General features: G+C 44.0%; 1 protein-coding gene across 3 annotated transcripts in view; it reads right to left on the reverse strand.

Annotated features, from left to right (window-relative positions):
• RCAN2 (regulator of calcineurin 2) overlaps positions 1-17,216 on the reverse strand; it is a 249,491-nt gene that overhangs the window by 92,026 nt on the left and 140,249 nt on the right. The window contains exon 1 of one of the 3 annotated variants that reach the window (XM_081094261.1): positions 6,967-7,400. The exons of the other annotated variants lie outside the window; for them this stretch is intronic. Within the exon in view, the coding sequence (XP_080950387.1) occupies positions 6,967-7,053 (87 nt within the window). The 5' untranslated portion in view covers positions 7,054-7,400. Of the gene's footprint in view, positions 1-6,966; positions 7,401-17,216 lie in introns of those variants that run through there. 3 annotated transcript variants of the gene reach the window in all.

The following is a 17,216-nucleotide window of genomic DNA, read 5'->3' on the forward strand; positions in this document are numbered from 1 at the left end:
CAGCTGGTTAATGAATCCTTAGGGATATTTTGATAGTGCAAGAGTGAAGCAGACCACAGTTTGAGACCCGTTTCTGTGTAATCTTGTGCAAAAGTTTAACTTCTCTGTTCAGGAACCTGTTTATAAAGGGGCAGATAAACAGATGCCCTGGGCTGCTATGGAGATGACTGGGAGTACCTGGTGTGTGCCATGTGGCGGCACTTGGAACTATTTAGTAAATGGAAAGAGTTGTTAGAATCTTTTAAATTGCCCATCTTGACATTATATACTACTGATCCATAGAGATGCACATCTCTAGGGATTTGTATTTGTCATAATGGGAGATGGCTTGATGCCTAATTTAGTAACTCCCCTCCAAAGTTAAATCTTTGGGGCCCAACATGAACACTGCTCACATATTCTTATAGAACCACCAGGGATTGGGGGAGGGATCTTACACCTAAGCAAAAAACTACCTTATTGTTGGGACAAGTAGAATATTAAGGAAGATCATTCTGAGGGGAGATGGGGATGATAGCTGGTCCACAGTCCAATTGAGCAGGTGAAGGATAGATTTGCTAAAGTCACCTTACTGGAAGCTCAAAGGTAAGATCTTTTCAAAAGTCTTTAAAAAATGTTCACATTTCAGAGCTCGCATGTGAGATTCTGGAGAGAGTAATTACGTTACTAGACACCCCTTTGGTATTTTAACAATAAAAAGAGGCCATGAATGTCTTAGTATTCCCCCCCCCCCCCCGCCCCGAAGGAATTGTTTAGCACTTGTTTAGGCTTCTGTTCAATTATTTTACCAGGAAACTTCTCCAGGCTGTAAATCTCTTAGATGATCAGCAGCCACAGTTTCTAATAGCCAGTTGGATAGGCCAGAGCTGAACAGAAAAAAAACCTTCCATGACCATGCGGGGAGAAGGGGAAATATAGTATATACATACATACATTTTCATATATATATATATATATATATATATATATATATATATATATATATTTCCCTCTTGATACAGTTGCCCCGAAAGAGGAACATGAAAGAACATATAGTGAATATTTTCTAGGGAAGGTATGTCTTGGTGGTTATTTCATTCTCAAATACTTTTAAGATAAATTCTCCATTCTAGATGAAGTGGAGTGTCTGTAACTTTTTATCTGCTTGAAATCCTCATTAAATGATCTCAGTGTTTTTTATACTGCATTTTGGAATCAGCTTAGATTACAGCTGGGAAAGGCTGCATTCTCTTTATCTAAAGAATGCATAGAGAAATTGTCCCTTTACATAAAGACATTCTGGGTCAGGCACAGTTTGGAGAGTGTCAGACCTCCTTGGGAACTTGAGCTGTGACCACAAAGATGCAATGCCTGTTGAGCTTACAACCCAAACATGTCAAATGATCATGTTTAAGCTATCATATCCTTTCTTCTTTGTCTGTTCTAAGCCTCATTAGAAAGTACTAAAAAGCCATTATAAATTATTGATAGTAGTACTTGAATAGAATCACTGAGGATATAAATAGAACTCTCTTAGTTTTACATTAAAATCTGTTTCTTTAGGACAACAATGTTAATGAAGATGCTGTTTTGTTGTGGTGGTTTTTAAGTAAATCTGACACTCAAGTTCAAGGTCACAACTGTCAGTATCTCAGTTACTTTCCAACAGTTCAAAGATTCTTTAAACAGATAAGCAAGCTTTTAGTTGACTTTCCTGCTTAACAATGTCGTTAGCTGAATAGTTTACCTTGTCTTTCCCTCCCATGACAGGTGGCAGAGAAATCTGCCTATTAACCTTCTCAGAGAGCACCCATCATTTGCATAAAATCACTTCTCACAACGTGAAAGATGTTTGCTTTCTTCAGAGGCAAGAAAATTGTCCTATATTACACATTTAAGAATGGTCAGATATTTTTTGTAGGCTTCATTTTTAACATCCAGTTTTGTATAATTCATTTATTTTCAAAATTGCCTCAATTCTGGTCTATTTTATTGTCAGAGAAAGAGCAAGTGTTTGTTAGCATGTGTTACAAACGCGCCACCTCACCCTCCAACCCCATCCTCCCACATACTCCCTTTTGGTTTTCAGATACTAAACATGGTCTGGAGATATGTAACAGATATGATTTACTATCACAGCCACTGAATAGAGAATGAGGGTTTCTGTTAAATTGTGGTTCCTAAAAGTTGCCATGAATCTCTCTAAGTGGGTTTCAATTTTTGAGAACTGAATCATATGCAACTCAACCTCTTCTGTTACTGAGTGAACACTTGGTATTTGAATTTGCTGAAAGAGCGTGAGAGGTCTGCAGAGCCATAAAGTCATGGTGGTGGCCAGAGCCTCTCCCCGCCCAGCACTGCATTTGCAGGAAGCATAAGAAATAGGCATGGAGGTCAACCAGCTCTCCCAGCAAAGAGACCTACCAGCTTCTCTTCAAATCAATCTCCAGTACCCAGTTCCTACTTGTCTCTCTTCAAATCATAATGCAAGGTGTATGATACCAATTCTGCTCCATCCTTCTCCTCATGTGACTCCCCCGAAACAAAGCAAGTCATTTGAAATTTCCAGGTTCCGAGGACAAAGAGGTTTCATTATACAAAGGGACCACAGTGTGCTGGGTTGTTATTTTTTTTTCATAACTCCCACAGCAGCATGACACAGACTATGAGTCAGTCACATCATACCATTGTGTGAAAAGGAAAACAACATATAAAGCAGTCGAGTATTTTTCTCAGTATGATCATCATGTATCTAGAACGGTTAAGAGGCTTTTCCAATGTTACATGGATTAGGGGGGTACTGAGAAAGTCTCAAAGGCAGAGGAGAGAAAGCAGGACTATGAGTCACCATACAAAAAGCCTTGGCTTTCAGAAGGAGAAAGAAAAATCCTAAGATTTCAGTGTATAAAAAATTATTATGCTGAGAACAAATATCTGCTTATTATTTCTCCCTTCCCCATAGAAACCAACAACCTTAAAATATAGTGCGAGGGAATTAGGTCAAGCACGATTTCTAAAAAGGAGCATCCTCAAAATTATAAAAAAATAATAAAAACATGCCATAAGATAGTGATAGTCTCATTAGGTCCCGGAATGAATAAATGATTAAAATAGCTGAAAACGGGGCTGGGTAAGAATACAACAGCCCCGTTTGCCCCCTTTGCTTCTACTCTTCCCTCTCCTGAAAGGCTTCCCCCTCAGATCTGCCCATGGCTCTCTCACTCACTTCAGAATGACACTGGAACAGTGACATTGAATAAACTGTCACCTCCCTAGAAATGTTTACACTGGCCATCCATTCAAACGTGGCCAATGGAATTTCTAGAGGGAAACAATAGGGCAGAACTTCACTGGGCTGATTTCCTCTTCTTTTTGGTGCTATGATCCAGCAGCGTTAGCTGAGTCTCAACACCTCTGACAGCTTCTAAAACTGCACACATCAAGCCTTCACCTGGGGCATGTGGGTCGGAGTTTAAGTGGAGGCAACTCTAGGCGATTATTGACTGACGGCGCCCGTGCCTACCTGTGTCTAGAAGAGACCTGACGCTGACTTTATATGATAACCTAGGTCTGGGCTCCATCCAGATCAGCCAAGGCAGAAGTTCGGGGTGTGGGGCCTGGGCATCGCCAATATTTTTTTAAAGCTCTCCACGGGATACCAAAGTGAAATCAGGTTTGAGAACCACTGGACTAAAGTGAAATATAAATTCCATGACCCATCTTTGGGTCCCTTTCATTTTCCCAAGGGTTTGGCTCCTTGGGGTGGTGGAGGACTATTTTCAGAAATATGCTGGGGAAAGAAAAATCAACTCTGTGCGCGTGTGCATACGCGCGCACACACACACTCTTCAGCTCATTATATCATTTTTCTTCTATTAAGGGCTTCATATTTCTTCATCTCTGTGTACTCTTATGCCATAAAACAGACAGCAAGATTCATGACACCACTAATGGAATTTCTGAAGAAAGCCAAATATGGCAGCACCCCATTTGTCTGATTTCTTCCTCTTTTTAGTACGATTGCTCTAGCAGCTTTGCCTACATTAAGGACATCGGAGTCTGAAGGGCCCCCAGTGCAACCCGCTGAGACTCCCCATTGAAGATCAGGCTTTCTAAGTCGAGATCAGACACTGGCTTTGCACATGCCTCCATCCCCTTCAAATAGGTCGCTGCACCTGCAAAGGGTGCCTGCTGGCTCCCTAAGCTGGGGCGGTTGCTTTTCCATGGGGCTACCCGTAGAAAGGAAGGGTCTGCAAAGAGAGTGAGATGAAGCAAGCTGGATGCAGGCCGGTGAGTCAAACCCTCGCCTTAGAGCAGCCTCCCTTCTCTCTGACAGCAAATACTGAAGCCCGGGAGGAAAGCTGCTCTGGCTCCGCCATGTATCTGTTATTGGCAATTAATGACGTTTATACCTTTGGAGAAACTTTGTTTGGTGGCAGAATTTCACATTTGAACATGACAATGAGTAACGCCCACTTTTGAGCCAGGAGCACATAGGTTTTCTCCACAAACCTCTTTGGCCCACCTTACTTTCTTCCCTTTTCCTTTTTAAATAAGCACAGAGTGGATCTTAGCTTGATAATATCACTGTTTTACCTTAAATAATTAAGTATCTGAAAGGGAGGGCCATGTTTTCTAAATTGCTAGTGTGTGTGTGTGTGTGTGTGTGTGTGTGTGTGTGTTCGTGTTTGGGGGAATGGAGGAAAAACACTTCTGTGTCCTGGATTGTCACTGTTATATCAGAATTAGGGCATTCCAATAAACTGGCAAAAGTCATCTATCACCTTCAGAGAATGTCTAAAAGATGACAATGATGATGATGGCAATAGCTAATATTTATTAAACAATCAATGTGTCAGGTACTATGTGAATTTTTTTACGTGTCTAGTTTTCTTCAATCATACGAAGCCAAATAGGTAGGAATTACTATTATTCCCCACATTACCGATGAGAAAAGTAAAGCACAGAAAGATCAAGTAGCTCACCCCAAAGAAACAAACATTGTGATTTGGAGCTATTTGGTAGTAAGGCCATCTTTCCGGGGGGAATCTTCCCGGAAAACCTTATACATTTCTGATGAACAGAATCAGTTGCTCCATAATCTGGTCCTGACTCACTTCCCTCCCCTGCAGCCCCTCCCATCTCTCAGATCCTACTGCAGTCAAATTCATTGACTCACTCTACTGCATCATGGAATGCCTCCCTATCCCCCAGGCCTTCCCTCTTTCTGGATCAAAATCTACCCATCATCAAGTTCAAATACCACTTTCTCCATGAAGCCACCCCAACCACTCAAATACAACCAGCTGTAAGAATTTTGTGTCCCTTTAATTCCACAAGCATTCTCTGTCTTTAAGAAATGTTGGGCGAGTGGTAATTTTTTATGTCTCTCACAGATATATGTCATATAAGCATATTTTAAACTCCTTCCTATGTAAGCAGAATGCCTGGCATATTACATATGCGCAATAAATATTTTCTCATTATTAGTTCTTGAACCAAAAAAGTTTAGACATTTTCAGAGCAAGCATGTAAACAACAGAGAACAGTGGGGGACAGAAGAGAGTCAGGAGGTTTTAGTTCTGTCCCAGCATTGGTGGGAGATACCTCTACCCGGTTACCCACACCAAACTTGAAACTGGTGCTAAACCGGAGGGGCTCTGATGACTGCTCTCACCTCTGGGTGCGTATGGCAGGTACACCTGGAAGGACTCTGAGTCTTTGCATGCCTGTTTCCATTCCCAATGCAACCATAGGCAGCACCAATCCATTATATTCTAATTTTCTGACCTCAATATGACAGGTGGTAGACACTTCTATAGCACCAGTATGAGAGTTGGTAAGTGCAGGGCCACCCATTTAAAATATGCAGAAACAGCAAATCAGATTTCTGAATCCATTTCAAAAGCACGTCCAAAACCCCAATCTTGAATGACAGAGCCATGCGTTATGCTAGCGAACATATAAATCCCCACCTGGGATGGACCAGGGTGTCAGCTGCACACGGAACAGTAAAGAATTCAAGGTCTTCCTTTAAATAAAGACCAAGGCAAGGATGGAAAATGATTATGCAATGTAACTCCCCTTTTCTTCCTCCCATCACACAGTGAGCAACCGACATGTGTGTGTGTGTGTGTGTGTGTGTGTGTGTGTGTGTAAACTGTGTAAATAAGAAGCTCCTGCTCATTCATACATTAAATATGAGAGAATAAATTAAAAATCCCATTTTACAAGCGTGGAGCCTTTTCCATACTATACAACAAAATGGGAAATAAAAAGAGAATGACTATCATCAGGGGACAATCACCCATGACAATTAAGCAATTCCTGTAGACAATCAGTGGGGAACAGTGCCATGGAATTCTAAGTAGCAACATTTATTTATGCCTAAACTTTCTTTTGCACCACTGCTCAGGGAAATGACTTGACTCCTTTGCTTGATAAAAATAAAAAATAAAAATTTAGGCAGCTGCTCTCCAACTTCGATTTCCAGGGAGCTGGAGGCTGAAACTGCCCTTCTTAGAACAGCTTTTGTTCAATTTGCAGACCACACCGTGGCATCGGTAAGTGACAGGCCATGAAGTCGTTACTGTCCCGCTAGCAGGGTGTCCTGGGGGGGAGGTTTATCATGTGCACTGTCTTCCTTTAATCACTGAGTCAAAACCCCTCTGAACACGAAGCACTGACAATTCTCCTTATTGACAGAGATATGAAACTACAAAAACATGTCTACTGTGAAATCGCCGAATAGAAAAGGCCAGAAAAACAACAACAGACAATGGTCAATCTTATCACAGTCAAAATGAATGTGCTGGTCCCCCTTCTAACTTATTCTAATTCATACAGCCCGGCACTCACCACAGGCATTTCTAGCACACACCGTAAGCTGCGAACTATTAAACAAAGTCATGTTTTCTTAAGCCAAAGAGGCTCTGCCCAGCAGCTTCAGGAGCAGCAATCATGCAAAATAAGATTGCAGGTGCATACCTTCACCTCCTGATGGGTAAAGACCTCCACATCCACCAGACAGGCGACCAGAGTGGAAACATCACAGTCCATGCTAGGGGCTGGCATTCCCCCTCCTGATTTTCAAAAGACTTAGGCAGCCTCGGTGTCCTGTGTGACAGGGTGATGGGCAGAGCCTCCCGGTGGATGCTGCCGTGGCCCGCCCGGCGCTGCCTTGCCCTGGACACGGCGGAGCTCGGCACCTGGAGCCCACTGGCTGCACGCACACAGCCCGCCGCCTCTGAGGCAGCTCAGCCGAGTAAGGAAGGGCCGGCTTTCTCATGGCAATGACATCACCACAAAGACTGACACAAGCTGAAGCTATTTTTTCCCCCATGCCTTTTATCTCTAGGCAGTGCAGTGGAGCAAATTGAACATGATTAGGTGCTAAATCTGAACTCAGACTAAATCAATTCAGGCAGCGCTGGCTAGGAACTGAGTCATAGCTGTTGTTTCAGCTGAGTGCTTATGTTTGCAAAAAGCAGGGAGGAGAAGCTGACACCAGAGGCTCTGTTTGTGGGAGGGGGTGTGTTGTGGGGGATAATTCTGCAGATGAGCCTCCTGAGATGAAGGTGTGACAATTTTCTGCCTCAGAGACGAGCAGGAAGTTGAGGCGTTTTGCAGATTTCGTGCCTTCTGTTAATTGCCCTGGGCTGCTCGGAGCAGCCACACATGTTCTGGGCATCCTAATGCATCGCGGGCACCGGCTGAATAGAAATCCATTCTTGGAGGGACTAGAGAGCTAAGTCGTCAGTCATTTAGGCAGCCTGGTAAGAGGAGATAATTGGAGGTTTGTGAAATTCTATTTGAAGCACATAAGTGCGGACCAGTAACTCTAAAAGCACCCTCCTGAGCTCGGGATTTCAGGCTGTCTCCAAGGTCATTCAAAACAAAAGCGGCCCGTGGAGGAGTTAGGCAAACGCCTCCTGCGGGGACAGATGGCAGAATCTAATGGGCCAACGCACTGATGTGGGTCATTGTCAGCGCTTCGGGGCTCTGTTTCGCCAGAGACTTTGAACGCATCCGATTGCCTTTTCTCTTTTTCTGATTGAGAGTCCCTGAAGGGCAGGGCTGTGGATAATTCGCCTTTCTATCTTGAGCCTTTAGCAGAGTGCCTGGCAGGAGAAGGCAGAAACTGCTTAATGAATGAAACAACAGAACAGAAATAGCCTTCTTACCCAGTAGGAGTGAGCAAAGGGAAAATATCAGATTCGTTTTCATTTAGTTATTAGGTAGAGAAGTAAGAGTAGAACTCGCTGACGTTCCAGCAGGATCTGTCCCCACCAGGATACAGTTGCATCTGCAGCGGCCACCGGAGCGCAGTGATTTGAAACAGATGGGCGCCTTTCTATCACATGATTGAACAAAGTGGTCCAACTCGGCATGCAGATGAGAAAGGTGACATTTCACACAGAAGGTAGAAGTTTTGTCGTTGGTCCCCACTGGACTCCATTTGAGCCTAGTGTTCCCTTGAATAAGGCATTACCCACGCTAAATGAAATCAGTCCACAGTACGAATATTTAGACTGATGAAATTGTGTGTGTGTCTGTGTGTGTGTATGTGTGTGTGTGGAGGGTGTCAGTTACTATGTTGTCCAGGGAACTGTGGAGAATACAAAGTCATATATGCAGATAACTCAACTAACCCTAACAGAGTAGTAATTATGTGCAAAGCTCTGCACCAGATGCTAAAAAGAGAAAATGATGAATAAGCAAAAGTCAGGATCCTCCAGGGGCTTGCATTCCCGTGGAGGCGATGAGACATGGAGACTAAGATCTGTACCTCGAGGCAGCGGTGACGGAGAGGCACAGGCAGCATTAGGTGGGAGCACTGGAGAGAGAGCAACGGATAAGGAAGGGAGCTGGGGCAGAGGAGTGTCAAGGAGAACATGACCTCTGCTCTGATCCTGAAATATGAGTAAGCCTCTGTGAGACAGAGAAGGGGTGAGGAGAGCCCTCCAGACTAGATATGTCCAGAAGAAAGAATAGGGTACTTGGGGGTGGGGGGCACATTGATGATTAAATTTGACTGGAGTCAGGGGTAGCCAAGACTGCAAGAGCCAGATGATTCAAAGCCTTGAGGGGCCCTCAGTGTCTATCTGGCCAACCATGGAATGCCTGCAAAGTTTTTGAGAAAGTAAATGGTGTCTATATACATATAAGTATAGCTAAATTATAAAGGTGAATACCATTTTGAACACCATCAGCAACTATTCAAGAGGCAAAACAAAGAAACAGCTATTTTTTCATATGCCACGGCATACGCTAAAGTATTCTTTTTAAGGTTTCACGGCAGCGGCGTGCTGGTGTTTAACAGTCGGCTGTCTGAAAAAAGCCCCCTGTGTGGCGTTTGCTGATTTCCATGGTGTAATGCTCTCATCGTGGCTGATGTCAAGCAACCTATAGGAAGTCCCTCGAACGCAAAGTTGCAGAGCGAAGCCTATGGCCTGTTCCCACCAGCTGTTCGAGCTGCCTCCAGGACACCGCGTTTCATTGTCATGAAAACGCTGGTCCGCAGAGGTGAGGTCCAGGGTGCGTGTCCAGGGCTGGCCAGGGTGCATCAGGCAGCAGGAGCAGTGCGCTGTAATCGCTGGGCTCTGTGGATTATTTCACACTTTCCATTTAGGAAAGAGCTATTAAAAGACACGTGTGTTATTTCAAGAAAAAGAGCCTTGCCATCATGTCTTGGCAGGAGGACATTCGTCTATCCAAGAAGCAGAGCAAAGCTCAAAATTGTAAAATCAGTCCTTTTACTGATGCAGCTCAGTTTCTCCTTTCTGATTGGTTTCTGCCCTGAAATGCCTTTCTATACCCAAGAACCCACCAACTTTACACCTTTCCTTTTAAAAATATATCTTCAAGGACACATCTCTCAAACCATTTATATTAGCATGAAATGACTGATAACTCATAGCATTACCCATCACAGAGGAATATGTGTTTAAACAGGGAACCAAATTGTAACTTGAGTGTTTTTAAGGTAGAATTATAAGGCATCGAGAGCATATAGTGATTTTGAAATGAAATCATTGGTTTTTTTAAATAGGTTGGTTCAACAAATTAGATATATAATTCAATTGACTATACAAAACACTCATTTTTCCTATAGACCAGAGCCCCTAGGGGGCTTCACTATTTTAAAAAGTGTCCTGTTTCTCTAGATAAAATGGACTTCTCATAGCTGGGGGATGACTGGCAGCCCCGGAGGCGTCTAGGGCATGTATATAAGCCTTCTGGCTGATGGCTACAAGGCCCTATATACCCTGGCTCCTGCCTCCTCTCCCATCTCACCTCATAACCAACTTTGCCCTTTCCTCTCCATGTCCCAGAGCCACTGATCTTGGCATTTCCAAAAAATGCTAAGCTCATCTCAGGACCTTTGCACTTGCTTTTGACTTTGTCTGAAAACACCCAGATTTCTGCATGGTGGCTGGCTCCTTCTTCTCACCCAGCTTTCACCTCAGATATCATCTCCTTGGAGAAAGCCTGCCCTGGTCACCTAAAATATGTGTACGCACGCATGCACGCATGCCTGCACACACATACTCAAAATCAATCACTATCCAAGCATCTTCATTTGAATTTCATTCATAGCACATTTCACTATTTGAAATTACTCTGTTCATATAGTTCTTTACTTGTTTATTGCTTGTTTCCCCCAACTAGAATTTAATCTCCACATAAGCAGAGATTTTTGCCTATCCTGTTCCCTGCTGTATTCACAGGGGCTGGAAAGTGCCTTACACTTAGTAGGTATGCTCATAAGTATCTGATGTATGACTGAATAACTACATGAATCTTAACAGGCGGGTAGATGGCCTCCAACAGAAAGAGAGGCTTCCTGATGTAGGCATTTCAGGAAGGTCCTTGTAGGAGGACACGTGGGTGTCTGAGTTCAGTGACCACCCCACCTCTGACGGCTGAACCCGCTGGCACAGCTCTCTGCTCAAGAACACCCTTCCCAGATGAAATGGCCAGGGACTCTTAGGATTCATCCAAACCACTGCTCTTCCTATGACTGATCACACTGAGGAAATGGATGCAACATGATGCAGACCCTTCAGGCAAAGACTACCTCCCTCCGACAAAGACCACTTCCCTGCCCCTCGGGCCCAGCAGTCCTCTAAGGGGACTGACAGCTGAGTTGGTGCTCTCAGCTCCAACTGGGCAGGAGCAGATGTGCTCCCTTTCAACCCAGAGGCGGCAGCCAAGTCTGTTCTACAATGAGCATAGATGTTCCCATTACAGTGATGGGTTGTTGAAGGCTTTGCTTCTTCTATGTGTCCTTCTGGCTCACTTGCATCTGTTTTAATGCCTATTATAGAAAATTTCAAATATGTTCAGAAGTAGAGAGAATAATGAGAGTAATGAGAGCTTTCATGTACCCACTACCCAGGTGCAAGAATAACTTGGGGTTATTCTTCTTTCCTCTCTGCCATTAGGTCTCAAAGTGTGGTCCCCAGACCAACAGCATCAATACCTCCTGAGGACTCAGAAAGGCAAATTCTTTGAGCTACACCCAAGACCAAATAAAAAACTCGGGATCAGTGTCTATAATTGAACAAGCCCACCAGGTGAATCTGATGCAAGTTCAAGATTGAGAAGCCCTGATCCATGTCCCCACCCACCCTCCCACTCATGTCAAGTTATTTTGAACCAGATGTCTAACATAACATTTTGTCTATAAATATTTCAGCATATATCTCTAACAGACAAGGGCTCTTCTTTTGACATCACAATACCTATCATCACAAAACCCAAAAAGCAAGAATAATTCCTCAGTATCATCAAATATCCCGTCCATATTTCACCACCCATACTACCCATGTCCTCTTTACTCCCCATCCCCTCCCTGGACCCCTTCTACCATCCTTTCCTTGCTTTGTTTAACAGTTTGTTTGCATTGGGGTTCAAACTACAGTATCACTCATATCTCTTAATCTACAGGGTCCTCCTTCATCCCTTCTTTTTCCTTCCTTGTAGTTTCTTGCTGATGATGAAGCCATGATATTTGACCTTTAGCATTTCCCCCAGTCTAGACGTTCTTGGTGAACTTGATAGGGTGATTCCACCGGTTCCTCCATTGCCAGTAGGTCCTGCTAGTTAGATCCAGAGGCTTCTAAGGTTCAGGTGTACCAAGATTCCTTCCTAGGTGGATGGGGCAGGAAATATGTCTTCCTAAAGGATCGATCAAAGCACTCTCTCTTTGTGGTATGAGCAGCCTTTCATGCTCAAGACTTGGGTTCATTCTTTCATAAAGCATTCATTCTTTCAAAATGATGGTATTCCTTCTGCATTTATTCATAGAACAGTTCTATTAAAAAGAACGACTTCTCTCTATGATGTAGTTGCCCTGAGCTGCATTTTATGTGACAGGCAAATACATACTTGATTCTTTTCCTTCATTAACAGTTTTTTGTTAAAAAATGATTTGTTCCTTTATTATCCTTCAAAGATGATTGAGGGTTTCTTTTTTTATTTTTTAAGTGTCATTATGAGTGTATTACACATATTTGATGGTTTTAAACCAATTGTGATTTTGCTAGTGATGCTTATATTGTCCATCATTGGCTGGTGAGAGTCTAATAGGTTGGCTAATATTTTGACACAATCCCATCGTCCTTCTGGCATAACAAGCTGTCCTAGACTCATGTCCATTTTTAGCCCCAGATAAGGAATCAGACATTTCTCCAAAGAGCCTAGTTCCATTCAGTCAGTATTTCAACATGTTTTAATATCCTAATCTATATCCTATATAATAAAACCCTAATATGCAAATCGACTGAACAGTGGAATGGCTGGCAGAATGACCGGTCACTATAACATTCAATGACCACCAGGAGACAGACACTCAAAGCAGGAGTTGCCTCCCACATTGAGCATCTGCGCCTCCCAAAGGAGGCAATGGGCAGCGGTGGTGGCAATGGGGTGGGGGTGGGCAGGGCCAGCCAGAGGGCGGCACTAGGTTGCCAGCCAAGGCAGGTGCCAGCAGAGGCCTTTCGATCGCCCTGCCCACCGGTTGCCCCACAGATCAGCCCTGATTACCGGCCAGGCCTAGGGACCATACCCTATATATTGGGAATAGTCTCTTAGATTTAAAAATTAAAACCTGGCAAGGCTACTCTAACACTGAAAAAACAGGATGATGCAGCGATGACATGCATAGACCCTGCCTTGCACATGTTGTGGTCAGCCCTGGTTTTGACACTTATAACTGTGTGACAAAGCCAATTACTTAACTTCTCTCTGCTTCAGTTTTTCCACCCATAAGATGGGGAAAATGGCACTACTGCCTCAGAAGGATCATGTTATGTACTACTTTTTATAATCAGGGTAAAAAATGTAGCTGCCCATACAACAGCAAGATGCCTTTCACCTGTGTGAAAAGTATGGTCACTGGTGCATGCAGCATCCCAGATTGCAAGAGGGAAGTCTGTCGGTTTAGGCCCAACATCCCCTAAGGGGCCCCAGATTGCAAGAGGGCACAGGCTAGGCCCCCCCCACACCCCCCGCTGCACGAATTTTGTGCACCAGGCCTCTAGGACTTAGAGAGAGAGAGGTGCTCTTTGCACTGGGTTGGTTATTGTTTTAAAGCTTTAAAACATCGCATATCATGGTCCTTACCATAATTACTTCCTTGCCTTATCCCACACCGTATGCACAGCAGCCTCAGAATCACATTATTAATACTACCAGGAACAATTTAAGATATTTTCCCCAGGTTTGTTGTTGTTTTTTTGTCCTATGGGTAGCCCATAAAGGGGGTACAAATTTTTGTCTTACAGTCATTTGGAATAGTTTCTCTAATTCCATCAACTGGATGCCAAGTTAGGTTCTTTGGTTTCTAAAATGTTTACTTTTAGAAACATTTACTTTTAAAGGTTCAATTGTTGCTAAAATGTTTCTCAATTTATTTACTTTTTTCAAAAGTAAGATATTTTGACTCACAGGACTGCCTTTCCCATTATATTTAATTTTGTTTTATAATTATAAAAAATATGACATGGCTCAAAACCAATCTCCACAGAAATCTTGCTCCTATTCCTGCATCCTACACTCCACTCCTTTCTTACTTCCCACACAAGTTATTGTTATTTTATCTTTATTGTTTATCCATTCTCTCATTTAAAAAGATATTAACAAATATATATGAATATTATTTCCCTTCCCTCTCTTAGACAAATGATAGCACCCTTTAGTCAGTTTTCTGCCTTGCTCTTATTGCTAAAAAACATGATCATAGAGAGACTCCATACTAATATGTAGAAATATGCCTATTCTTTTTCCCAACTGTATAATATTCCACTACATGGATTTACTAAGCTTGTGCACTTAGGCCCTTATTGATGGGGGCCTGTTTCCAGTTTTTGCTATTAAACAGTACAGCAATTGATAGACTTTGCTCATGCCTTTTCATATTTTGCCATTTTCTTTTTGGGACAGATTCTTTAAGTGGAATTGCTGGGTTAAAAAGCAAATGTCTATGTAATTTTGCTAGATCCAGCCAAATGCTCTTCCCCACCAGCAATTTCTGAGAAAGAGGGGCTCCCCACAGCAAGGGTGGCCATATGTGTCGGACTTTTGCCCATGTGGTGTGGGTGAGATGTGGTTACCACAGTTGAGCTTTGATGTGCATTTTTTTAGTATGGCACATTTAGGGATCTTTCTACATGTGAACTATATTTTCTACAGTTAGTTCAGATTCTGTATCTGACCTGAGCAAGCAAAAAATCCTAAAGAACCCTGGACAGGTGGCTCAGGTGATTGGAGCATTGTACCATACACCAAAGGGTGGCCAGTTCGATTCCCAGTCAAGGCACATACCTAGGTTGTGGGTGTGATCCTCAGTCAGGCAATTAATTAATGTTTCTCTCTTATGTCTCTCTCTCTCTAATCAATAAACATATCCTCAGATAAGGATTAAAAAACAAAGTCCTAAACACCCACCAATATTTCTCAGTGAGTTTCAGTTTGCATTAATCTAGTTATGAGCAAGGTGGATCATCTGTTCATTTCGTAAGAGCCCTTTGCCTTTCTTCTTTTCTGATACCTCACTTAGGTCTGGTCATCACATGCCAAACCCATTCTCATCTCCAGGCTCTTGCACTTGGTGCTCCCTTGCCTGCAATGCATTTTGCCGATCTAGGCAGGGTTCGCTCATCCACAGCACTCAAGCCTCTGCTCCAACGTCCCTGCCCAGGGAAGCCTGCCCAGTCAGCCCATCTAAGCACCACTCTTCTCTCTATCTCCTCGCCCTGTTTTATTTTCCTACCAAGCATTTGTCACTAACAAATGTTACATATTTCTTTGTGTAGTTTCTGTCTCTCCCATTGGAATGCAAGCTCCAGGAGGGCAAAGCCCCTCCACCTTGGTCACCGTGTAACCGGCACAGTGGGGGCTCCATGGGTGTGTGCTGGGGGAATGAATCATTGAATGAGTGGAATCTTTTTCTCTGAGATACAGCTGCTGGGGACATGGACCAGAAGTAAGTCTATCAAATGGGTCCCTGTAAAGGAGCGTGACCCTGAGAAGGGAGGGTGAGCAGATGAAGGTGCCTCAGGTCAATGGGCCATGGGGATAGTGAGGTGGAGGCAGGAAAGGCCCATAAGAAGTGAGAAGGGCCCGGGAAGGGGAGGAGGGACACACAATGCAAGCTCCCCATCTGCACAAGTGCCATGCTAGGTGGCTGCTGCAGTGCCCTTGGTCAGACTCAGGGACCATCCTCATCCCACCACTGCCCAGTTAGCACCTGCGAGGCCCCACAGATAGCTAATGGCCAATCCCTGAGCAACACCCCAAAGAAGCTGTTATCACTTCTTCTTTGTTTCACCCTCCTCCCCAATCTCCAGGGTTTTCTCTCTGCCTTGATCCATCCTTTAGGAAGACATTTCCCTTCCCAGCCTCTACGTCTGAACTGGATGGTGCACTTTATACCAGGCAGTGCTATACCTAAGAAGCTGACACACTGAAAAATTACAGGGATGAGCACAGATAGGGTGTTAGCGAGGCACACCTGTCTTCTGGGCAGCTAATGCTCTAGGAACTGCTCCTCCTCCGCCCATGCTGGACTCATCTGGGGGCAGCCCTGACCCGGCCGAGCCAGCCAGAGTTTTTGTAAAGATTTTCCAAACCCAATCTGGGTCAAGAGCACCCGTTCCCTCTGGTGTCAGAAGCTTGGAACTGTTGCCGGCCAAGATTTTTCATCATAAAGCCACATTCAGACATCAACAGGAAGTAAGTCAAACAAGGAAGTCCTGGAAGCACTGGTGTCCTCATCTCCAGGCACCCCTGAGGCCCCGTGGCACCCTGACAACCCATGGGCCACTTATTCATTGCTCCCCTTGGTTATGTTAAATAGTCTAGTGTCAAACCAACCAATGCTCCCTTCTCTCCCAAGCTGATTCAGATAGTGTTGCCGTCTCTAACAACCAGAAGAGCCCTGGCTAACACACACACACACACACACACACACACACACACACACACCCCTAGGTTAAATAACAAGGGACAATAAAGTAGAAAGTCATTCATCAGGGGACACACATTCAGGTTTCTAATTTGTCCCATGGAGATGCTCTCCTCTCTCCCTCAATTAGACCTGAGGTGAGGGAGCTGTCACCATCCCAGACCTCCCTCCTGAGGTGACAGCAGAGTCCAGGATGGATTTCTGTCAAGAAAAGCTCCTCACAGATGGTCTTCCCGTCTCCACTGACTTCAACCTACTCATCGTCCTGCAGGCGCTAGAACTAGCTAACTCACTCCTGGCCACCTGCTTTGAAAATCTGTGTATTGGCCTGATACCTAACTTTGATTGGAAGGTCCCATTTGCTATTTTATCCTGGTCTCAGCTGAAACTTGCAATTTAACATCCTGCCACACAATCATGTACTTGGGGCTCACTTTGTGAAGTCACTCTAAAAATTCATTAGCAATATGCTATGTGCACTTCACAACAGGCTGGCTAGAGATGAGGAAGTCATGTGCCCAAGGTTGGCCAGCTGGGAAGTGGTGGAGGGAGGTCAAATCCCACTGGCTGGCCTCCAGAGTGTGAGCGCCTAACTTCTCTGCTGTGCAGACTTGCACGTCCTAGAGGGGAGAACATGAACACGTCTGCACTTCGGACAGAATTTTAGTTGTGGTGTCAAGGCTGGATTGGAAAGTAACAAAGGCAGGAGCCAAGAGACCTGTCATCTCAAAGGAACTTTACGAGGGTAGAAATCAACTTGCTGCAT

Source organism: Myotis nattereri (genome assembly GCF_964212035.1).
Source record: "Myotis nattereri genome assembly, chromosome: 6".
Taxonomy (NCBI): domain Eukaryota; kingdom Metazoa; phylum Chordata; class Mammalia; order Chiroptera; family Vespertilionidae; genus Myotis; species Myotis nattereri.